We start from the raw sequence: 24,671 nt of genomic DNA, 5'->3' as shown, positions 1-24,671 counted from the left end.
TTCAAATCTCTTCCTTCTAGGGTTTTTTTCTTTCTCCTACAGTATTTCGTAGTTTTAGTTATTAAAAGCTAACATACATAAACTAATAAATGCTTAATTAAAGCAAAAACAAATTATATATTTTGAATTAAAATATCCTTGTTTAAAATGCTGAAATGTAAATTGTTTTGAGAATACACTTGTATTATTATGGTAATAAAATATTGAGAAGTCTTTTTTTTCGATTATTTGACTTGGTGGGTGGATTTTTTTATTTTTTTTATGGTTTGTTTATTTGATTTTCTTGTATGAGACTTACAATTTTATTTTGAATGACTTTATTTTATGAGGGTAATGGATTTTTTTTTTTATTTTGACAAATTTACTTTTAGTATAGGGTGTTTAGAGAAATTGTTTGATATCTTTTATGTATATTAGGTTTTAACAGTCCATTTTTTTTTAACATAAATGCTAATGCATTTATGTATTCGTTTTTTTATTTTTATTATTTATATATAGTTATGTTTAATATTAAAAAATAAATAAAAGATGTTAATAAAATTGAATAATAATATGAGATAATAACTAACTATAATTTTTAAGAGATGTAAAGATATGAAAATAAAAAATTACATAGTAAAAAATTTTCTCAATCTAATAAACGGTTTTATGTTTAATAAACTGTCTCGTGTTCCATGTTTGACAAACTACTTCACATTTACAAATCGTATATTAATTTTTTTTTAAAAACAATTTTCAATTAATTATAAAAACAATTAGTTATTTAATAAATATTTTAAAAAATAAATAAATGATTGAAATATATAAAAAAAAATCCCTCTACCCTTTTTCAATTAAAAACTGTCTACTTATACAAAATATTTTAAAAAAATTAAAAAATAAAATTAAAAAATAATTAAGAATGGTTAAAAGGAGAATCCCTTATGTATAAATATTATTTTTTGTTTGCTGATTAAAAAAATATAATTAGTCATTTAACAACAAAACTTCATTATGACTACTGTCTACTCTCTTTCTTCTTATATTCAATTAATTAATTAGAAGTTAAAAGGTTGATTATAGTTATTTATGACGTTAAAGTTATTAATGATTTATATTAGATTTTCCAAATTTATTTGAAATTATTAACTCCTTTTTTTTTTCTAACTTGTTTTTGCCTAACTAATTAGTAAGAAAAGGGAATGATGGTTACATGTTTTATTTATTAGTTAAATAGTTTTTTTTTTATGATTGATGTTTAACTTTTTAGTAATTAAAAATATTTAATACTCTCTAACTTTGCAGCTTTACAAGGTTAGAAAAAATAACTTTTTTTAGATTCAATTCAGGTATGAAATATCTCAACTTAATCTAAAGTCCAATAAATGGCATTTATAATTGACTCAAGATTTGCCATGTATAGATAAAATTAAAATTCAATAAATGTTCAGTAATGAGTTTTTAATAATTGATTTTCTGGTCACTGTAGAAGCATGACAAATATTAAATTTCAAATATGGTAATTTATTTGGGTCCATAAATATTTTAAATGAAGAATGCTAAAGAACTAAAAAGTTTGATGTGTTATTAAGTAGACCAAACATCACAATAAACGTGTTACAGTTACACATTGGACAATTTATTATTCCTCCACCTCCATAATTTCTTCCAACACCTCTATAATTTTTTTAATTTTAAGAGTACTCTTTTGAATTCTAAAATTCAGAAGTCATTTTTTAGATTTAAAAATGATTTTCAAATTATAAACTTCAAAATGCAAAAGTGACTTTTAAATTATTCCAAATTTTATAATTCAAAATTTTTAAAAAATATCTTCTAAATTGTAGAATTCAATATTTTTGAATTGTAATATTTTATATTATTACTAGTGCCCAAAAGAAATTTTAAGAAGCCATTTCCCTGAAAAGGAAGATGATGAAGGATACATGAATTTAGGTTTAATTTTTAATTTATTTAAGAGTAAATTTGACTTTTCACCAAAAATATAGAGGTGTGGTAAGAAACTATGAAGTGCAAGAAGAAATTGCCTTCACATTGAACATCACTTACTTATTGGACTAAAGAGGGCCCAACATATAAAGTTGCATAGTTTATTTTTATTTTGATTATATATATGGCAGATTCTACCTGCACCAAATCAATTTGGACTGCATAAAATATATACAAAGGAAAAGACCAAAATACTCTTAATTAAATGAAAATTAGGGTTTAGGTAAAATGTGCACCCAACCCAGCAGTACACCCTTCATTTTTCTGTGGTCAATGTGAGACAGCGCCACAGAAGCTTGAAAACTTAAACAAAGAGCAACCCAAGCACCTCCATTTTTATTTTTCTCATGACTATGGTAGCATCGGAACTCAAAAGCAGTGTTGAGGCACTGCGACGACAGCAAACGAAACCACTGGAGAAGGATGCACTGCTGGGTTGGGTGTGGATTGGGCGCACATTTTACTTAAACCCTAATTTTTATTTCATTAAGGATATTTTGATCTTTTCTTTTATATATATATATTGGGATGCAGGGAGAATCTGCCTATATATAAATTTAATTATACGTAATGAGTGATGAAATTATATTAATATAACTTTTATTAATCATTACTTTGTTAGATATTTCTTGATTGAACTATATTTCTTCAGAACGATTGAATTGCTTTTTTCTTAAACCAGTTGTTATATCGAAAGTTGATTTCATATAAATCGAACTTATAAAAATGAAGTTAATCTCTAAAAATTACTAACAAGTGGAGAAAAATTGACCTAAGTGACATTCTAAATTTAAGTATTTAAATATTGTACATAGAAATGAGATTAGAGAAAGAAACATCACAAAAGATTATTAATTAATTTCTATCACTTCTTTATTTTTCTTATTTTTTTCATAATCCAAACAAAAACAAGTGTCTCAAAGTTCGTAAAAGACACAACACCATAAATTTTAACGACACCCAATTTATTGAAAATGACAAAAATTTTCTTACGAAATTACGAAAAATAACCTTAAATAAAAAGAGGGTGTGGATAAAAAATTATTTCTGAAATTTTTTTTCCAAAATTATTCTGGATTTGAATTTTCAGGACACATTTTTTAATTACAGAAATTTTTATCCAGAATGCATTTTTAATTTTGTGTTTTGGATTTTTTTTTCTAGGATATATTTTTTGACCTTGAATTTATTTATAAATTTTAGATTTTTAAATTCGGAATAGGGATAATTTTAAAATTTTCAAAAATGATAAATTACAGTTTAAAATCGATATAGTGTAAGAGAAAGTTATCCACTCTGTTTCTCTCTCACACTGCCAACTATGCTTATAATCATGTGCAATAGTCAGTTCCAAAACATCTTCAATTTCACCTAACAATGTTTCAAAATAACTGAAATTTCCACCTAACAATGAAGTATTAATTTTTGTTGTTGTTCTTCTCATATGTTCTGAAATCAATTGTTTTCATTCTTTTATTCAAAATAATGTATTTATGGAAAGAGTGAGGTTATTCATTGTTTCAAAAAATAGTATATTTGCTTGATGTTATTAATACATGTGAAATAACCTTAAACTGGTGCAACAGAGATAGTACTATGTAACATCCCTGAAAGATCACTGTAACTAAAAGGTTTATCCACACATGTTTCCCTGATCTTTGTACAAGTGTGGTGTCTTTGTTTAGTTGGATTTTGGGTTGGTAATGGTATTTGTTTCTTCCTCTATCTCCATACATTTAAAAAATTGTTTCCATGTTGTAATTTACACACATCTTATCCTATTGGCTAGCAGAATGTGAAAAACTAAAACCAATGGATTCTCATCAAATGGTTAGATTCTCCTTCATGGCAAGAAAAGATCCAACTATTTTTCCTCCCACATCAGGGAACTCTTCTTGGTCTGGAAGTGGTCTAACTTTGCCCTTTCTATCAACTTCTACAGGGTATTTCAGCAGATGCCCTTTCATCTCTGTTATTTCATTTGCTGCAAATTGTTTCCAGTTCATTTCTCCCATTGCTCTAACCCTGCTTACACATTCAAGACTCTCAGGTTGCAAGAAGCAGTCCTCAATTGTTCCTGTGTGTTCTGCCCAAAGTGACATCCTATATCCATGGATCTACATAAGAGATTCACAAAATATTGCTGTTAGGTTATACATGATTACATGTTAATGGATTCAATAATGTATTTGCCGAAAAATCAAATCAAACCATACTAAGATCATTCATTGTTATCTTTTTGTACATTAAGTATACCAGAGTCAGAATATGCATGCAAAATCTCATTTGATGACCCCAAAATAATACCAGTGAGTGTTTTATTTCTGGCTGAAGTGAATAATCTTTCTGCATTTGAACAGTGTTTTTTAGAGGAAAATTCTGTTTAATATATTTACATGAAAATTTGCAGTTTCATCTTTTCAACTTGAACAACACAAGTGAAACAAGAAATTATTATATTAATAAATATCTTAGCAAATATCAGTAGCCAAATAGTAATGTAAAACACTTACTTGACCGTGTGGATAAGTAGATTGTGATTTTGCCCATGTATGATAAGGTTGATAGGCGCCCATTGCAATCTCACTGTCCCTTGTTCCTTCCATGGAGCGCTGGTTAATGTTTGCAGACCCCAATATCACATATTCATCATCAACTATCATGCCCTTTGAATGAACATAAATCATGAAACGTTGGCTATTTCGGCTAGCCACCTGAAAATAGAGCAAGAAGGCACAAAAGTTTTACTAGAGCATCCACTAAATAAAGATTGCATGCCCAATATAAGACAAACAAACTCTTGCTAGGATAGATTCTAAATGACTCTGATACCATATTAAGAAGTGAATTTTATGCCTAACTCAACCTTATAACTTATAAGGTGAGGTTTGTTTTGCACCCACTTATAAACTATGAACTGTCCTTATCTCTAGATGATGTGGGATCTCCAACAATTATAAACACCTATATGGAAATTGAGTAAAAATTACCAAGACACTTGGATAGAGCAATAGAGTACTATCTGATATATTACAACTTGTTATGTTCTGATTGTCAGAGCAGTTTGCATGCTAACATATTAAACACTTATCTGGAAGCATTTATCCCCCTAATAGACATTTGGTACTAGAGAAATCTATATGGACTCCTTGTTTCACATAATGACATTCACAAAACTAATGTGGTATGGTAGCAGAAAAATATAATTGGGAAGAGTGCAACAAGGGAAAGGGGGTGTTAGTAACATACTTGAGGACTATTTGCTGGGGGAGGAGCTCCTGTCGCACTAACATTATCATGCGTACTTATGACCTCTCGATTACCAAGACAGAAAAAGTTCAAATAATCTTGTGGAGAAAATGCTGCTTCAAGCCCTGCTTCAACCAAAGCCTTGTAAACGGTCTCATACATCATTTGCATTGTTTTATTCTGCAAAATTAAGAAAATAATTTCATATTAACAAATGCAATATCCAAGTACCAGCATCTGCTATAACTTTTTCAGTTAACATTTGGAAGTTTCAAGTTTTCAACAGTTGACTCTTACCACTCATTTGGCTGAAGATTAAAGATTCCTTAATTAAGAAAATTTACGGGGTTTGATTTCCTTTTTCCTCTAAGCCATAGTACTTGGAATCATGAGATAACAACAATTAAATGAAGAAGAAAGATGATGTTATTCTAGCTCTTTAAAATTATGATGGTCACAATGGTACTCTTTCTTGAATGACTATACGTTATAATCATAGCTAGAGATATGATTTGATTATGTTAAACATATGATTTGATTACACTAATTAGGGAGATATAATATGATTTGATAGGGAAATATCTTATCCAATAGATATTTATTTTATTCCTTATTATTTCTATCTCTTCTTATAAACAAGAGCGCTCATGCGTACAAAACACAATTACAAGTAATCATTTCAATATGGTACACTTATTCTAGTGTGATATTTGTTAGAATTATTATGTCACTCGATATCAGACCACCAAGCCTCATTAGAATAAACTCTATTCTAACACAACCAAGCCTCATTAGAATAGACTCTATTCTAACACAACTAGGCTTCTACGTGTATAACTTCGTGAATTACCGTTTTAATGGATATAAAATAGGCTTTGATAGTAACAAATAAAGTATATAAGTAGATAAAAATTTCATCTTACAAATTGGTTTTGTAGAATTGAGTTAAGTTTAAATCACTTTTTAAGATGGTATTAGACCATTGTCCGTGACCTGCTTTGTTACTAATATATTGTTAGGCCATAGATACACTGGTCCTAATTTTGTCACACTGATTTTCTCTTCAGCTACTACAATGCTTGACCCTCAGCCAACCACGATCATGAACCAAATAAAATAGAAGAATGGAATACGAAAATGATCTAATATGACAGTGATAGAGCAGACATATAATGTGATGTAAAAGTGAACAATTTCAAATTAAAACCAACTCAATAGTTCAATAAAATCCTTGCCAAAAGTAGAAACTTGACTTTCATATTGTGTGCTGAATCATACCTGCCAAAATAGAATCCTTTGCGTGGCAGCCCCTGTTGGAACTCCTTCTGGCCACATGGGAATAACAACATACACTGCAAATCTTTCATTTGCTTTTATCTTTTCAGTAATCTTTAGAGCAATTTCCATTGGGATTAAGTTATTAGCACCTGCCAAAGTAAGAAAATTAACACATGAAAGATTTTCAAAATAAATTTGTGGCACCGCATTGACATAGAAAAGATACAGTTGATAGAGGCTTGCCATGGCCATTCCTATATTTTTTTTGCAACGAGTTTTTTCTGTAAAGCCTCAAACCATATATAAATTGAACATTTAGCTGTTTATTTTATTTATTTCATCAGGGCCAATTCTATTTGTTCCTGTAACTCACCCTACCTTAGGAAACTCATCACAAGCCTTAGCCTATAATCTGTGAAACCAATGTACAGAGTGGTCATTCAGAAATATACCATTTTCCCCCTTCAACTTGAAATTAGTAAAACAAACAGCAGTTGAAAATGTCCAATTCAACATGACATGATCTAGTAGGTGTAATATACATGTGTTGCTTCTATGTATAATCCAAGTGACATGCTGAACATCTGAAAGATTGTTTTTCTATTACATAATGCATAGTTTACTCGATTAAACTGGTTAAAGATTAAATCTCCAAGATGGATTCTGGTTCAGGATGATTATGTTCTACATAACTTCCAGAATAGTATTGAATGCAATTATAAGCAACAATTACACATAAAGAGGAGTTCCATACCAAGGTCTTTATGTTGACTCCAATTGTATGAAGAGCCGATAAAATATTGATTCTCTATATAAATGTAATGTTGTGCAGCACGAATAGCCTTAACATATGCTGTATGTATGCTCATGTCAATCAGCACATTCTTTCCGCATACCAGGTTCTGGAAAAATACAAAAAGCCTTAATTCCACAGTACATATAGCACAAATTGATCAAAGTTTGATGGGTATACCAAGTCCAAAAAAGATAAATTGAAATCAAGGCTTTTTATTCACCTTGCTTGTTGCATCTTTTGGATCCTTCGGAAACCCCTTAACCGAATTTGAATCAATTGAACGAAATATCTACATTCCAAAGTAAACAGAACCAATAATTTCATTTTATAGAGCAAATTAGAAAATAATTGCTTAGCATTATTAGGTAACCAATACCTGAACATGCCAAACATCAGGATCATCTTCACCAACACTTGGAGCATCATTGATGCCAATAAAATCTGGAATTCTTTCCAACCTTAGCAAAGCATCATCGTATGAAATTTTCAACTTTTTAATGCCGTGAGGTTTTGAAGCTTTTAACCAGCGCTCCTCAAAGTTAGTTAAAACATCATAAGCTGCTGGACCATCAATTTTAGAATGCAAATCATGCCATGGCTCCCGTGGACAACCACCAACATTACCCTGTCATGAAATTTACTCTTATTATAGAAATTAATTGGTCTGTGTATTTCAAATAATAATAGTTAGAAATTGCACCTAACAGATTTCTAGATACAAATTCCACCATGATAGAAATATCCTGCTGAACATTTCCTTCATAAACTGTGGCTTTTATTGATAAATTTCAGTTGTGCAAGTAGGGTACTTGAATATAAGTAACAATATATCAATGAGAGCTGCACTATACACAGCATGTAGTGATGGAAATTTTATCTTATAAAAGAATGGGAAAAAAAAAATTGCAGCTGCTTTCATTCTTTGGTACCATATCAAGAAAATGGTAGAAAACTGAAGCTAATCTTCATTGGTCAATAATGGAATCTGAAATAGAGATTACCGTGAAAGTAGGGTTGTGGTAGTCATCCTTATGTGCCGTATTCAATGTTCTAAAAAGAGGATGGTGAGGAGTATCATATCGCCCGTCACACAGATCAAGTCCACCAACAAATGCTATAATTTTTCTTCTATTACTTCCAGCATCGGCATCCACAATAACAGTTTTCTGATGATGTGTATATATCGTTCCAACTTCCTAATAAGAAGAAGACAAAATATCAATGTTGAACTTTGAAACCAAAATTGTAGATGTGATAACATACCAACAGATCCAACACAAAAGAAAGAAGATATAACAGCTTCAAAATTGAATCTTGTCCAAAAGTATGATCCATGAAGTTTTAGTTTCATTGTGTGCTGACTAATTGATAGATAACATAGAGCTCGAGTGAATTGAATTATTCATTGATGTTCTGATCTCACTATCAAGCAAATGAGTTGTAGTCTATGTAGCACAGACACTGATACGACACGGACACGGAGATACGTATAATCTCTAAAATGTAGGATATGGAGAAACGAATCTATATATTATATAATTATAAATTATATAAAGTGACAATGAAGATTTTTGTGCACAAGTATGTTTTAGATTTTTTTAAGCAAAATCAGAAAAATGTTTTTCATGGCTGGTTCAAAAGAATTTATTCCTTATTTTTATAATCATAATAAAATTTATACAATAAGTTTGAGTTTTTAGAAAATTAATGTATTTCTCTTTTTTAAAATTGTGTTAGAACCATGTTAGAATTGTCAGAAATCCAACAAATTTTTTGAATTAGACACTTCACTACGAGTGTCGGTGTCCTATACGTACGAGTGTCGGTGTCCGATACGTACGAGTGTCGGTGTCCGATACGTGTGTCTGACACGGACACGCTATTTAAGAGGAGTGTCCGAGCCTCATACTGTAGTTAGTAAGTAAATGCATTTGACTGATTTATCATCAAGTATGCAGAATAGTACACTTGCAGACTTGGCATATAGTTTTTTGTTTGTGTCGTTAAACACTTAAATCCAGTCCAATCATCACGTTCACAATTGTGTGCTACTATATAATTTGGTAATCTACCAAATTTAGCCACACTATCAGCAGTAAATCATAACACAACTGTTTAAGTCCCAAAAATGCAAGGTCTAAAAGAATGACATCAAAGAGAAACAATACTCCAGCACTATCCATAGACACTTGAGCATAAACTAATAAAAAATATTCCAATTAGTAAAGTAGTTGTCAAAACCAAACCTTTTGCTTGATCCAGCTATGACGTTTACCACTGCGGGGACAAAGAAGCACTTGCACTGAAGAGTGCTTGAAAAATCGTCGAGTTTCCTCATCATGAGTTGCCATGACACCATCCTAAACATAAAGTCCAGAGTGTCTCAAAACTAAAGCTTAAAGCCCAACAACAAGTAGTATATCACTGTCTCTTGAACAACAGTTCATTGCAAAAATCACAATTTTTTTCATTTCTCCAATTCAAAAATAGGTACAAGTTGCAAAGTCCAAAAAAATATAAAAGGTTTATCCAGGAACAACATAAAGCAAGGATGTGCATGGCATACAATTGGTAATAAAATCCAACCAGTCAGTTGAAGCATGGCAATGCAGAGATATGTAACAGAAAAAGCTGTTTTACTCACTGTTTTATAACCTAAAATGCTTCTTGATGTAGGATCATCCCAGATAAGCAGAAGCACTCTTACTCCTTCCTGTGACTTTGACCTTAGAAGCTCACCCAAGGAATAATCTGAAGAATAACCAGCAGCATCTCGAACCAACCTTGCTTTGTGCCACACTGACCACCCTGTAATATAAATCAAACGCCTAGCTTGACCTATGGCCTCAAACATATCTTGCCAACACTTTCCATGCACATAGTACATCCCACTGTCAAGCAACACATTAGGGAGGCTTCCATCTGGAACATGAGCATCTTGATACAGAGTAACGGTTCCACCTTTTCTCAGAGGAAAGTATGTCCCAGGAACCCCTATGTATTCAGGCCCTGCTCCAACTCCTTTGTGATAAATGCTCACTTTCTCCATAGGTATGTACTGAATGGATAGGCTCAGAACAGCACCTTGCTTACATTGCTTCCCATTACTATTCAGGATTGGGAAGATTCCTTCAACCTTTTCTCCTGAGTATATTTTCTCAACTGGAATTGCCACAATGCCAATGAGCTGTGAACCCACAATATCACTGTCTTTAACAAGAAAGTGTACTTCTGCAGCATGATGTGCAACAGGAACATAGAAATGTTGCAACCAAACAGGGTTTTCAGAGTTGCTGATGACATAAGTCCTCCCAAGTACAGCATTGGATATTAAAATCGATACATAAGGATCACTAGTAATCTTCTTGTTCATAGTTCCTTCAATTTTATTGCTCACACTACCAGGCAATTTACCAAACATATCCCCCAAAGTTTTGTGAAACATGTCCATGTTTGGAAGATTCTTGGCTTCATGGACCCATATATCTAAATTTCCATGGAGGAGCAAAACTCTCAAGGACCCTTTATTCTGCGCTGGAACAATCTGCAAATTCTGACCATAAACTGATTCATTAAACGAGCCAGAAAAATCTGAAAGCCTCAAAGAATCCATCCGAGTGGGGTAGGAGGATCCCCACCCGGAGAAGGAGTTATTAGAATATCCATAAAACTCCTCTCTCTTCTGTTGCAACTTGGGAACTGAAATGGAATGCATAAACGGTTGCCCTGCAGGCGCAGGAGGTGATGCAGGAGCAGTTGGCTTGCCATCATCAGACAACCTAACATTGTTCATAAGATCATCCAAAGGGGGGTAAGAAGAACCCTGAGAAGGCTTGGAACTATGACTAGTTTGTGACACTTTACCTTCTGCAGCAGTGCTTGTGTTCTCCTGCCAATAGGGACCAGAGAAGCTATTGGTGTGGGAATGGATATCAGGAGGAGGCGAATAGGACTCCTTTGGTGGATAATAGTATGGAGGCGATCCATGTTGGAAACTGGCATGGTGAAGAAGGGGAGGCCTGGGAGAACCATGATTTGGTGGAGGCACATGGTAGGGATAAGGATAACTGGGAGGAGGAGCATAAGCTGGTGGAGGAGGGTGAGGAAAGTCCATAGAAGGAGGATAAGAATACTCAAAATGGCCAGAATGCATAGGCCTAGGAGGTGGATGGTGAGAATAGTTGAGGGAATGTGAAGAAAGGTAAGGATATGGAGGATAAGGAAGATGTGCATATGGATCAGGAGCTGAACCTGGAGGAGGAGGGTATGGTTGACGAGGGTCAGAAGGGTATGCATAAGGGCTCGGATACCCGTATGGAGAAGATGATCCATAGTTATCCATCACACAGAAATTTTCACTCTTGCGAGATAATATCACAGCTAAAATCACAATTTGATTCTCAACACAAAAGGGTAATGAAAGAATACAGCAAAATCAGATTGGAGCCAATGAAACAAGAATCGGTGGAAATTGAATTTGAATCGGTGCAGCAGATAGAGATTTCAAAAGGGAGAAAGGTGAATTAGTGTGATCGAAGGATGAGATTGTAGCTGATGAAAATTTTGGATGAAATGAATAAACCCAGTGGAAAATTCGATGAACACGAAGAAGAAGAACACGTCCAGGGAATGGAAGTCCACGTCGGATACTGACATGGCACGTTATTTAATATACCTAACTTTTCTTACATTTTTTTTCAGTTTTTCTAGGTAAAAATGTTGTCGTTCCACGTGGGCAAATTTGATTGGATGTTATAACGGTCATGCACACCTGAGAAAAAATCTTAAACTTTGTTATACACGACACTGAAAAACAACAACAACGGAACTTTTGGGATTAGAAAAATAATAACTTGCTTCAGTAATAAAACTATATATTTATATTACAACAATCCCAAAATATATGGTGTTTTTCTTTCATTTTAATATTTCATGAACCAAATATACAAGTTTGTCAGATTCTCCTATCATATGCGTGTACCATATCATTTTTAACCTTAGTGAAATATCTTGTGTGTCCTTAATAAACAATGTAAAATGTCTATTATATCTTAATAAAATAAAACTTAAAGTTTTCATTATGGCAATGTATTCCTCTAAAGCAATCCTTACTTACCTAATTCATGACGACACCCAACACACACCACTAAGTTCTTAAGGTACAGCGGAGAGAAAAAAAGTTGTCATTTACGGAAGAGGAGAATAACTGTGTAGTGAGAACTGTTACACAGTGTAGTGCAGTAAGTTTTCGTAAATTGTGTGACTTCTAAATATCTATACTTGTAAGTGTTTTTCTATTCTGAACATGCATATCCGAAGTTGTATCGAATGCTTATGTGCGGAAGGTTATAGTTATTTTTTTTATGAATATCTGTCTGACGTTTTGAATGTGAAAATTTGTAAGTTCAAGGGTTCTGGATGGTTATGAATGTTGAAATCCGAAAATCATTGACGTGTGTTTTTTTGTTTGTTTTTCAATTGATGACAAAGATGTTGACAATTCTACCTAGACAGATATGTAAATTTCAAATATTGACATTTGTACATAAATATTATGTGACAAAGGCATTTAAAAACTAAGTGCATATAAAAAAAATATATGGTGGTGGGAGTAATTGCCTACAAGTTTCAATCAATAGATTAATGGCATTGACTACGAGAGATTTTGGTTGTTATAAAGTTGATACCAATAATTTTCAATAAAGTAGATTGTTAGAACAGTTCAATCAGATTCTTCCAAGAACAAGCAAATTATTCTCACTTTTTAGGACCAATTATTTGATTTTACTTTATTTTTTAACAAAAGTGACTTTTTTGTTTTGAATATCACGTTAAAGAGATTCTTAGTATGAAAGAACTTTTAAGATTTTGAAGGATCTGAAGATCAACTATTTCTCATGTTTGATTTATATATTTTTCTTTAAATTACATTTTCAAGAAGAAATCATGTTTTCTGACAATGAATTTTGACAATTTTTTCATTGTAGAAACTTCACAATCTAACTTTCTTGAATTGGTCTCAAAAGTCTAAGGGGAAAATACCATATTATCTTTATGAAACCATTTAATATACAAATAAATTATAAATTGTAGCGATTTTTAAGAAAAAAAAGTGTAAATATATTTTGTAATATTTTTTACTCGTAAAACAAAATTTAGTTATTAATGGAAATTATAATCTCATTATTTATGATTCTTAGGAGCGACTTCTAAGGACACAATTTTTTTTTTCTAAGACGCGTTCTGAGTTTTGTGTACATTAAAAAAACATTATTTTTAGTGAATAATATAGCATTTTTAGAAAGTTTCAAATATCAATTAATTTCCTTTTCATATAATGGGAGTTTTACTTTAGAGCAATTATTGCTTTGTATTTAATATATAATAAAATCAATTGGCTGTATTTAATAACAAAAATGTCTTTTTGTTAATGACTTCAATATTTATAATAATGTATATTGAGAAGACTCCATTTTATATTTCCATTTTTTCCTGCTAAATTTTCAATATTTTGAATCTCAAAAATATCATTATTTTCATATGTTTTATTATATTAAAAGAATATAATTTTAAAAATAAATTATATTATTTATTTAATTTTGTTATTATTTTTTAATAATTGATTAAAATATGGAAATAATATAATTTAAAAATATATATAATTTTGTAAGAATACTAATAAGAAATCATGTAAGGTTATTTTTAAAAAAGATAAGTTAAGTGTATTCCTTCTACTGTATATTATTTATTTTCTTATATTTTAAATTTTTTAATATTTTAAACTTTAAAATTATTATCATATATATATATATATATTACTTCATTATTAAAATTTAACTCCAATCTAGATAAAATACAATTTAGTAATTTAATATATAATACAATTAGTCTTTCTTTTAGTCATCTCAATTATATCTACCAGTAACTTTTTTATTTTTATTTATTTGTTCTCTACTTATTTTTTCTTAATCTAAATAACATTATCTTCCTCTCAATTTTTTTCCTTCCAATCATCTAAATCCATTCCACATACTAGTTATCACAATTATAATGTACAAAATTTTCAAAATAACAAATCTTATTAATATAAATTTTAATATTATTTTAAGAAATATTCTTTAAACTCATCCTCTTAAAATCATATTAGATTTATCCCTCAATCTTATTATAATTTGATATTTTTATACTTTGATGATATTTTGAATAAACAACCATTTTTTTCCTCCATTCTCAACCTCAAAGACAAACTAATCATTTACCTCAACAAAGCTTCAAGAAGTTTTTGACAAGAACTACCATAAGGGAATACAAAACCTATTAAAAAATTTAAGATTGCAGAGATGATTATAAAATGCATAATATACTAAAATAATACTGAAAATAATTAGAAAGATGCAATTTAAATTCCCTTTTGTCACTAAACTTGTTATGCATATGATAGAACTTCCAACAACAATGTAATGAGTCATCAATAAACTCTGTTAATTCAGCCAAATGCTACCCTTCACAGAGATTTTCACTATTGCCAGGTTATTGCTATAGGACTTCTAACTTTATATCTGTCAGATACCCAAATCAGTGACCCAAATGATGAGGTACCACCAACTTTAGGTCCTCCAGTTGCAAAAAATGTCACATTATAGCTTAATTTCTGACCCAGTTTTTCAAACTTCAATTTCCTTGGTTCAACACTAACTGAAACTCCATTTGGTTGTTCCACTTTAACTGCATAAGAACTTTTAGATTTTCCAACATTTGTGACAACCCTCATGTATGTCACACTAGCATTGAAGGCACTTCTGCCAAATAGAACAGCAAATGAAGGGTAGTTCAAGTCACCAGCTTGTAGAACTGCTTTTTTAGAACATACAAATTTTCTTCTTGATAGTAAAGCAATCTGGGAAGAAGTATAGTTTATGCTACAAAAATAATTCAAATAGTCCTTGGTGCTGATATCATATACTAGCCCTGGATCAGAAGCACTTACAGGGTTAACATGGCCTGAACCAAATACAAAAGGGGTAGCCAATGATGAGTTATTAGAGGCCATATCTGAAATTGGAGCTCCTTTGTTGTTCAATGTGTAAGAGGTAGTCATCAGAGCAGATTTAATGGCTGCAGGGGACCAATCTTTGTGCAAAGACTTGAGCAGTGCTGCTATGCCACTAACATGAGGACAAGACATTGAAGTACCTGAAAGTATGTTAAATAGTACTTTTCTTTTGTCACTCTTGAGAAAGCTTGGGCTAATTTTGGGTGGCCAAGCAGCCAAGATGTTTACACCAGGTGCAGTCACATCAGGCTTAATCACATCTGGTCCCACTAAACTTGGTCCTCTAGAAGAAAATGCTGCCATCACTGGTGCAGGGTCCCCAAACCTTGTCCCCATAAAGGAGATTGAAGCTGTTGGTTTTTTAGCAGATTGACTATAGCTTCTAACAATCTCACTTGCTGAAGCCCCCAAGGATGTGGCTGGCAAAACAGGAAAATATGCTCTGAGAACTCTTGGAATTATATACCACTCTTATACGATAAGTTTAAAAATAAATATATATAATAAAAAGTAAATTTGTGATTAAATGATATGAGTATTGAAAGTTGTAATGTGATTGTATAAAAAATGGGAGTTGTGAATAAATCATTACCTGGCAAAATATGAGGGTCAGCAAAAAGCTCTTCTCCTTGATATTCATTGTTGAGTAGGATCATTCCTGCCCCACCTGCCACTTTCACCTCCTCTCCTTTCTCAGTTCTACCATTTATTCCTTTTTCACAAGCAACTATTTTCCCATGCACAAGCTTTGGATCAAGGGAGCCTCCAATGCAGTACTGTGCTTCCTTGGTTGTACCTGCTGATTTGCCATACACAAGGGACAATTGCTTTGTCTTCTTACCTTGATACAAAGATGACCCTTTGAAACTTTGTCCATTCCCAAGCTTTACTTTTGTTGGAAAGGTTCTGTCGGTGGAGCTAGCAGCAACTGTCATGATCCATGGAGCACCATTTCCAACGGTTGATGGAAAGGGACCTGAATTGCCTGCAGAGCAAGCAACCAAAATCCCTTTCTCTGTTGCCCCAAATGAAGCTATGGCAATACTATCACTATAAAAAGGTTTGGGAATACTCCCTAAAGAGAGTGACAACACATCAACCCCATCAGAAACTGCTTGATCCATAGCAGCTAATACATCAGAATTAGTGCAACCAGAAGACCAGCATACTTTATAAGCTGCAATTCTAGAAGTATACCTCATTCCAGTTGCTGTACCTTTAGCCTGGCCCAAAAAGTTGGCATTTTTCACCACATTACCAGCTGCAGTTGAGGCAGTGTGTGTTCCATGCCCTTGGGAATCTCTTGGAGAAAGGTAATCCACTGTTTCATTGATTTTTCTTCCAAAATATTTTTCATACCCCTTGAAATAGGATCTTGCACCAATAAGCTTCTTGTTGCAATTTGAGGAAGAGAACTTGGTGCCTTTGTCACAAACACCTTTCCAATGAGAAGGCACTGGGGACAAGCCTGAGTCTTGGAAACTGGTGTGTTCAGGCCATATTCCTGAATCAAGAACCCCAATGATCACATCAATGGCCAAGTTAGAAGCAGTCATAAGTGTTCTTCCACTCCTTAGGCCTAGAAAGTGAGGGGTGTAAGTTGTGTGGAGTGTTGACAGTTCATCAGGTATTGCTGAGAGGAAACCCTCAACTTGGTTCAAGTATTTGAGGTGTTTCTTAGAAAGATGTGCAGCAAAACCAAACATGCTGGTTTCATAGGTATAAAGAAGTTGGGGGGCTAGAGTCTCTTCTTCTCCATCTTCTTGCATTGAAGCTTCAGAAATAAAATCAATGATGAATTCAAACCATGGCTTTGAGTTGTCTTGAGAATGAATTGAGGCTCTGATCTTAGTCTTGTCAATGTGAACTATATATGTCTGTTGTTGATCCGCGAGAGCTGTTGAATTTGTCACCATAAAAGTCAGAAATAGGACAAGTGTCCTAAAGATCATGGTGCCTGCAAAAAATGAAGAAAGGGATTAACACTTCATGGCTGCTAAGATCCTAAAAAAATCCATAAGAATCTTCAATTCAAGAAAAATTTAAAATATGAAATAATGTTGCACTATTTCCAATCTTGTACGGAATAGTTTTCTTCACTACTTCCTTTTACTGCATTTTTCTTTCTAAGAGAGATAGTTTCTAGCTACAAACCGGTCTCTAATAAAAAAAATATTGTGTACTCTTTCCTTTAGCTCTCAACATTGTTCCGGTACCGGTACGGCTAATATAGTCTCACATCACTTAAAAGTTTAGGTTAAGACAGTTTAAATAAACCTTCATTTCTTAACCCACGATAAACTTTTTAAAAATAAAATCGTGATGAAACTCAAAAACTCCAAAATAAGAATACTTCGGACACAGTGATTGATTGCTATATCAATAGACTTGAGGTCTGAACAAGATAAGTAAAAGTAAGTTTTGCTTGTATATATGTATGCAGACTATACAATGCAGTAGATAGAGATCACAGAAGATTGAAGTAAGGGCCTGTTGTATAGACTGTACCTGTGTTGGGTTTGGTACAAGATCACGAAAAAAGTTAATGCTAACAAAATCGTCACATCAAATATAAAATCAGCAGGAAAATGAGTAGAAGTTTAAGTTTTAACTTTATGTATATGCTCATTGCAACTATAGAAAAGAGTTCACCTTCTGTTACTTTTCTTCTACTTCAAGAGTCCACGCTTCGAATTAGATGCATGAATCCAAAGATCTCCAAAGATATATATAGAAATGGAGGGGCAACAACTCTAATGCCATTGACACGTTTCATGCAGAACCAGGTTGTCAGTATCAGATACAGAATTTTTCCAAGATTTGGGGTATGGATATGTCAATACTATTTTATATTATACACAAATGTTTAGCAATTAATATTATAACACCTGTTAGTAGACTTTAAGTCTAACTCAACTTTATAAGCTAACTTATAAGGTGAAGTTTGTACTCACTTATATATTTTGAAATGTCCTTGTCTGTCTTTAGTCAATGTAGGATCTTCAACATACCAAACTTGTCTAATTCATATGTGGGACTATACATTATGGATGATACAATTGCGATCCAATAATGTATGGTGGATAAACCAACCACACCTAATCAATATTTTAATTACTTCAATCTCATTATTTTCTTGTAAATTGTTAATAATAGTCTCTAAATTTAATGACAGATTTGGAATTGGAAGGTCAAGATCGGAATCTTATACATCAATAGTTTGTCACTCGTCTCTAACATCATGGACAGAGACATATAACAACAAAATAAATGAAAGCAACTAGGATCAAAGAAAATATCTAGTTTTTTTCACTATGGCCTAATATGCATGAAACTAAGTAATCTTTTATTTTTTGTGAAATATTTTAGCATGTAGTTGATGCAAGTTTACAACATGAGTTGAATATAGCAGCACCAGGTTTTAAGAGGTATTGGTTATCAAATATAGAAATAACTTTTTCAGTTTGTACCACTTTATATCACCTGCTTTCGGTTCTTTCCTTTGGCACACTTTTCGCTTTTCAGAACCTTTTTGTGTCTTACTTAGGACATTTGTAAGCACATGGTTGAGACAACATTATGAGTCATCACAAATTTCGTTCGAGTTATCTCAAGGGAAATTTTACACATATTTTGAGTTTTAAGATCGGACACGCCTCTTAAATGGTGTCTTTATGTCGGAAATACATATAGGACACTGATACGCATACGACATTTGTATGATACATATCGGTAAAATGTCAAATTTAAAAAATATTTTTAAGTCTCTAACCGTTTTAGTACGGTTAAAATGACGAACACAGTGGTTTTTTAAAAACTCAAACTTATTATATAAATTTTTATTAAGAACAAATCATTTTAAACCAATCATGAAAATCATCTTTCTACCACAAAAAAAAAAACTCAGTCGTACTTGTTTACATAAATCTTGATTGTTAATTTATCTAATTCATAATGATATAATATAAATATGTGTCCCGTGTCTTATATTTTTTAGAGATTACACATGTCGAAGTGTGTAGTGTCTATTAGTACAAGTGTCTTTGCTACATTTTAACTATGTGGACATTTGTTTAAAACTTTCATTTCCACCTTTATTGTGGAAATATGTTTTGCATGTGATATAAGATCTGTCATTCAGAATGCTTCATGTTTGGTCTTTAAATATCTCCCTATCTATGCTTTTCTCAATCTTACATGTAGATTCATTTGTTACTCTATTTTGAATGCACTGTCTCAGTTCCTTAATGTTTGTGAGAAACTATATAATAACAACAACAAAATCTTGTCTCATTAATAAGGTCGATTACACAGATCAGATGACACCATTTAACTCATTTAAGAACTACTAAGGGAAAAATGTTGCACCCTCAAGTCATTATCTTATCTTTTGGCTTAGAAAAGTCATAAATGTCCACCTAAATCCATAGACCAGTATGAATAAAGGACTTCATGAACATTCATTGTAGCAGTACAGATACTTAACAGATCAAGGGGTTTCATAAGACGGCCCTGCTCATTTATTCCGAGTTAGTTGAATCACGTGGTAGTTTGGTTTGAGGCTACAGATCTTAAGGTAATACTAGTGGAATGGAAAATAATGAATTGAAGTTTTTGACTACTATTGTTGTAGATTTTACATCGACTAGAGATTAGAACACTTCATAGTATAGAAGTGGGTGCAAACCTCACCTTATAAAGCCGATTTTATGAACTTGAGTTAGGCTTAAAGTTCACTTCTTAATATGGTATCAGAGTCATTTTGAGTCTATTTTAACGATTGTTTGTTGGACTTATCAGATCATCCGCTATCGGACCGTTATTAAACTACCCATAATATATAGTCACACGCACAAGTTGGTAGTCTCGACGTGAGAGGTGTTGGAGATCCTACATTGACTAAAGATTAAGACATTTCATAATATATAAATGGATACAAATCTCACCTTACAAACCGATTTTATGAAGTTGAGTTAGGTTTAAAATCCGCTTCTTAATAACCATTTTCACATTTCTTCCAAGGCTGGTTTCATAATTATTGTTCATGTCACACCTAGAATTCACATTATTGCCAATGTCACGGCTAGTGTTCATTCATACTATTGCCAATTTGTCACAGATACTATGCACAAGTTCATACTATTGCCAATGCCACAGAGTGTTCATGATATATATTACTCTGCCAATGTTTTCTGAGTTGTACATTTCAGCTATGAATGGCTCATAAGGGACCACCAGTTTAAGATCTCAAGTGCTGTGAAAGCCATGGATTCAAGAATTTTCTGATCTCAAACCATTATGCTTTTTCAATTTAGTGATTATTGTATGGTTTTGTACTTTGAGTCCAATTTAAGGCACCCCTTTTGCCCCTTTTTCTTTTTATTCATTTGAACATGTTGGAGCTTATAATTAGGCACAATTGTAACATCAAAATGGGGACACATTAAATGTAAATAATCTTGTACTTGTAAAAGAGGGCATCGCAGAGACTTAAATTATCATGGTATGGGATACGAGAAAAGTTAAATAAATGCTGCAGTTGGATCCTGTGAAGGAGGAACTGCATATTTTCACTACTAAGATCTCTCAACATTAATTCACCACACTTCCAACCATATCAACACAAAGAAATCAACAAACTAGGAAAGTTAGGCAAGTCTCTTAAATAATGTATTTGTGTTCGATACATGTATCGGTCACTGACACGTATACGACACATATTGATTAAGTGGTTAAGTGTTCAATTCAACAATTTTTTTTTTGAATTATGACAATTTTAACATAATTCCAACGTGATTTTAAAAAAAATATACAGTGATTTTTTAAAAACTTAAAGTTGTTGTATAAGTTTTTATTATGATTATAAAAATAAGAAACAAATTCTTTTGAACCGTGGTAAACATCTTTCATATTTGTTCAGATAAATCTTAACTAATTTATACAATTCATAATAATATAATATATAGATCAGTGTCTTCTCTTCGTGTTCTACATTTTGGAAATTACATGTATTGAAGAGGTGTCTGTGTAGTGTCAAGTGTTAGTGTCCGAGCTAAGAATTTTTTTTATAAAATTTAAAGCTAAATTGATTAATATTTTACCTTGTGAACCCTAGTTTTTTCAAGAATAGGCTTATAAGAACAAAGTCCAATAAATGGGTTTGGGTGATACAGTGATAGGTTTGCTGGCTATGCATCAATGAATGGCATGTGTGGTCCATCAACAACTATGTTCTCACAATAATTCAAATTCACATTCACATTCAGATTCAGGTTCAAATTAAAACTCTTGTCGAATGCATTATTTACGCTGACACAACAACAAAAACAAGTTTCGGGTATCTCGCTGTTTCTATGTTTTAGTTTACCTGTGCTGTCTTTTTCGCTTTTCCCTCTCTTCTTCAAATAAAATGAGACAAAAAACAAAAAGAAACTGAGATAAAATAAAACATCAAATTCTTATATTTGTTTCCAAGTGACAACTTTATCAGGTCAAAAGTTAGTTCAAAATTGAAAAACTAACCAAAAGTTAAAAATTAAAATAGGTTTGATAAAACTAATTAATCAAGTAATTTAAACTTATAAAATGATGAAAAATAGGTGATTATATGTTTTTTATAATTATAAACAGAATTTTTCATTTTTCATTTTAAGTAATATTTGTGTAAAATTTTATTCTTTATTGTAATTTAAAATAGTTGCATTTTTCAATAAAAAAAAATATTTATTAAAAGTGAAAATTAATAATTGAATAATTAAAATGATAATAAGCAAGTGTAAAATTAAATCGATAATTCTAAAAAAATGTAAAAGCACAACAATAACTCCAAGAAAAGTTTTAGTGGACATTACGATAGATATTAAAATATAAATTTTATTTAATAGTTACTTTAAAATGCTGATATGAATAACGTATTGAAATAAGTTAAAAAAAAATATTTTACCAAACACAAATGAAATAATTTTAGTGTCTATATTTTTTAAATATTTATAAAAGTTTGTTGTGTTCTTTTTGTTATAAATGTTGTATTATAAATTTATAATAATTTTAATTTTTTTAATTAATATGATGTAAATTTATAAATATCATTACAAATTTTTATAATCAATGAAAATACTCATTTAGAGTATGATAATTTTATAATCGTTATGTCTAAAAGAAAAAAATTATTTAATTATTTTGAAAGAAAATAATTATTCAATTATTTATTTTATTAAATAAATAAACATTTTTTTAAAAAGATGAATAATTACTATTATTATAACAATTATTGAAATAAATATATTATTAAATTTATTAAAAATTATTATGAAAATAAATAAATAAATATTTTTTTTAGTTTTGTTGGATGTACTTTTTTTTATTGTGTAGGCGGTTTTTTATTGGGAAGAATTATTTTAATTTAAAAAAGTAGTTATTTAAAGAGTAAAATTATAAAAAAATGACTTTTTTGTTTTTTTTCAATTCAAATTTCCCTTAATTTTTTAAAATTCAAATTTTTAATTTAAAATAAACAATTATTAAATTTATTAAATTTTAATATTATAAAGGATAAAATTAGAAAATAGGTATATAAAAAAAACCCTTTAGATATATTATTATAGATTTTATATACCAAAAGTATTTGTATTCTAAATGAAATAGATTACTGAAATATAAGAATAAGAACCAATTTAATTTAAATCACTGAACTTTTACAAAAATTTATATGAAAAATGTATTGTAGGTTATATTAAATTGTTAAGGTCTAGGCTAATACACCAGAATCCTAACGTTTAAAACAAAAAAAAATCTAACGTTTAATATACAAAAAAAAACTCTTTATATTTGGCTTCATTTTTTATGTTGAATTTTTGTTTTAAAATGATAAATATGATAAAAAAAATTATTCATCTTATTTAAAATAATCTAATGAAAGTAATATACTTGAAAAATAAAAATATCATAACAAAATTTGCAATAAAAAATTGACAAAAGTTGGATTGTAAGATTTTCAATTAATCTCAGTTTTTTTATTCCAAATAAAGCAATTCAAAATAAACTGGTCAACGAGTTTTAAAGGCTAATATAATATAAAAACTAAAGCCGCGAAGTAGGAGTTTGAGAGGTGTCTTCAACGGCCTGGATCACGGCACGGAGAAAGACCTTCCGATTCTGAGCGTACACGTGTCCATCCCACCCTCTCTTGACCAAACGAGCGGCTAAGTCGAGCGCAGCCTCAACGGTCTCACCGGCGCCGGAGTGAGCGGAGTCAATGACGCCGAGCGGAAGAGCATCCTCGGCTTTGAGCTTAGCCGCCGTCATGACGATGAGGCGCCGAGCCGCGGGTGTGGCGACCTTGGCTTCGAGGAGAGCGACGAACCAGGCGGGAATCACGAGGCTGATGTCGAGTTCGCTCATGTAGAGGAATCCCCTGTCGCGGCGCATGAGAACGTAGTCGTGGGCGAGGGCGAGCATGTAGCCGCCGGCGGCGGCGTGGCCGGTGACGGCGGCGATGGTCGGCATGGGGAGCGTGAGGAGATCGGAGACGACGGAGCGGAGGAGGGAGCCCATGAGGATCATGCGCTCTTCAGAGGACTGGGCCCACGCGAGGTCGAAGCCGTTAGAGAAGAATTTGCCGTGCGCGGTGGTGATTAGGGCGGAGGAGACGGTGGCTTCTTGACGGACGCGGCGGAGGGAGGATTGGATGGAATGGAGGAGAGTCGGGTTGAGACGGTGATCGCCATCGCCGGTTAGGGTTAGGATGAAAACGCTGCCTCTCTTCTCCAAAGTGCACATGTTTGTTTAGGGTTTGGATTGGAATGAGTGAAGAATGGTGTTTCTCACTATTTATCCCAATTACTAGTAGTTTTGGATTTGATTACTCCAACAATGGTTATTATATTAAATTCTGTAAAAAATTATTGTTAGAACAACACTGTTGTTCTTCCAACTCATTGGATCTGACTGAATAAAATAGTTTGATCATCACTGCAGAACAAAATATTCAACAGTGTGAAAGGAGAAAATGCACTTTATCGTGTTAGCCCTTCTTTCTCCTATTTTATGTAAAATTTTGTTTGAAATGGTATTCTATAAGATTTTCCCAAGATTAATATTTCATTATGTTACCATACTGAAAATTCGAGTTCAGAAGTTAATAACAATTTATATACTCTTATTTTCTTCAACTCACCGAAGTTAATAACAATTTATATACTCTTATTTTCTTCAACTCACCGAGATAATCTGTACTCTTCAACTTTGAATGAAGAATATGTTGGAATGTGAGAAAAATCTACCTCTACTAAACTTGGCCGTGTGAAA

At 31.9% G+C, this 24,671-nt stretch overlaps 3 protein-coding genes across 5 annotated transcripts; all 3 read right to left on the bottom strand.

The window, feature by feature from the left end:
- Positions 1–3,497: 3,497 nt before the first annotated feature.
- LOC137824026 (phospholipase D gamma 1-like) lies at positions 3,498–11,999 on the bottom strand. The gene is made up of 10 exons (XM_068629447.1): positions 9,957–11,999; positions 9,559–9,672; positions 8,314–8,508; positions 7,689–7,937; positions 7,533–7,601; positions 7,271–7,418; positions 6,517–6,665; positions 5,239–5,418; positions 4,503–4,703; positions 3,498–4,106 (listed from the first exon to the last, which is right to left on the bottom strand). The coding sequence occupies exons 1-10, from the start codon at positions 11,652–11,654 to the stop codon at positions 3,813–3,815; spliced, it is 3,297 nt and encodes a 1,098-aa protein (XP_068485548.1). The 5' UTR covers positions 11,655–11,999; the 3' UTR covers positions 3,498–3,812.
- Positions 12,000–14,627: 2,628 nt separating this feature from the next.
- Positions 14,628–18,187, bottom strand: LOC137826339 (subtilisin-like protease SBT1.1). Of its 3 annotated transcripts, XM_068632271.1 has the most exons (4): positions 18,018–18,187; positions 17,719–17,873; positions 15,958–17,322; positions 14,628–15,784 (listed from the first exon to the last, which is right to left on the bottom strand). In XM_068632271.1, the coding sequence occupies exons 3-4, from the start codon at positions 17,315–17,317 to the stop codon at positions 14,832–14,834; spliced, it is 2,313 nt and encodes a 770-aa protein (XP_068488372.1). In that variant the 5' UTR covers positions 17,318–17,322; positions 17,719–17,873; positions 18,018–18,187; the 3' UTR covers positions 14,628–14,831. The 3 variants fall into 3 exon arrangements, with proteins under 3 accessions (XP_068488372.1, XP_068488373.1, XP_068488374.1); XM_068632272.1 differs by lacking the exon at positions 17,719–17,873; XM_068632273.1 differs by lacking the exon at positions 17,719–17,873 and having other exon boundaries at positions 17,874–18,032.
- A 5,168-nt stretch (positions 18,188–23,355) lies between these two features.
- LOC137826653 (enoyl-CoA delta isomerase 1, peroxisomal-like) lies at positions 23,356–24,344 on the bottom strand. Its single transcript, XM_068632720.1, has one exon. It carries the CDS (start codon positions 24,141–24,143, stop codon positions 23,445–23,447), a length of 699 nt encoding a protein of 232 aa, XP_068488821.1. The 5' UTR covers positions 24,144–24,344; the 3' UTR covers positions 23,356–23,444.
- Positions 24,345–24,671: the final 327 nt, after the last annotated feature.

This window comes from Phaseolus vulgaris, chromosome 8 (assembly GCF_000499845.2).
Source record: "Phaseolus vulgaris cultivar G19833 chromosome 8, P. vulgaris v2.0, whole genome shotgun sequence".
NCBI lineage: Eukaryota > Viridiplantae > Streptophyta > Magnoliopsida > Fabales > Fabaceae > Phaseolus > Phaseolus vulgaris.
The sequence above is the reverse complement of the archived record's forward strand: the minus strand, read 5'-3'. Positions and strand labels throughout refer to the sequence as shown.

Excerpts from the sequence above, each read along its gene's own strand:
- LOC137824026 (XM_068629447.1), bottom strand. The coding sequence starts at position 11,654 with ATGGATAACTATGGATCATCTTCTCCATACGGGTATCCGAGCCCTTAT. Across the intron at positions 9,673-9,956 it reads GCATTTTAGGTTATAAAACA|GATGGTGTCATGGCAACTCA; the intron begins GTGAGTAAAACA and ends CTTTATGTTTAG. Across the intron at positions 4,107-4,502 it reads CTACTTATCCACACGGTCAA|ATCCATGGATATAGGATGTC; the intron begins GTAAGTGTTTTA and ends TCTCTTATGTAG.
- LOC137826339 (XM_068632271.1), bottom strand. The coding sequence starts at position 17,317 with ATGATCTTTAGGACACTTGTCCTATTTCTGACTTTTATGGTGACAAAT. Across the intron at positions 15,785-15,957 it reads TGACCCTCATATTTTGCCAG|CCACATCCTTGGGGGCTTCA; the intron begins GTAATGATTTAT and ends CTGTTTTGCCAG.
- LOC137826653 (XM_068632720.1), bottom strand. The coding sequence starts at position 24,143 with ATGTGCACTTTGGAGAAGAGAGGCAGCGTTTTCATCCTAACCCTAACC.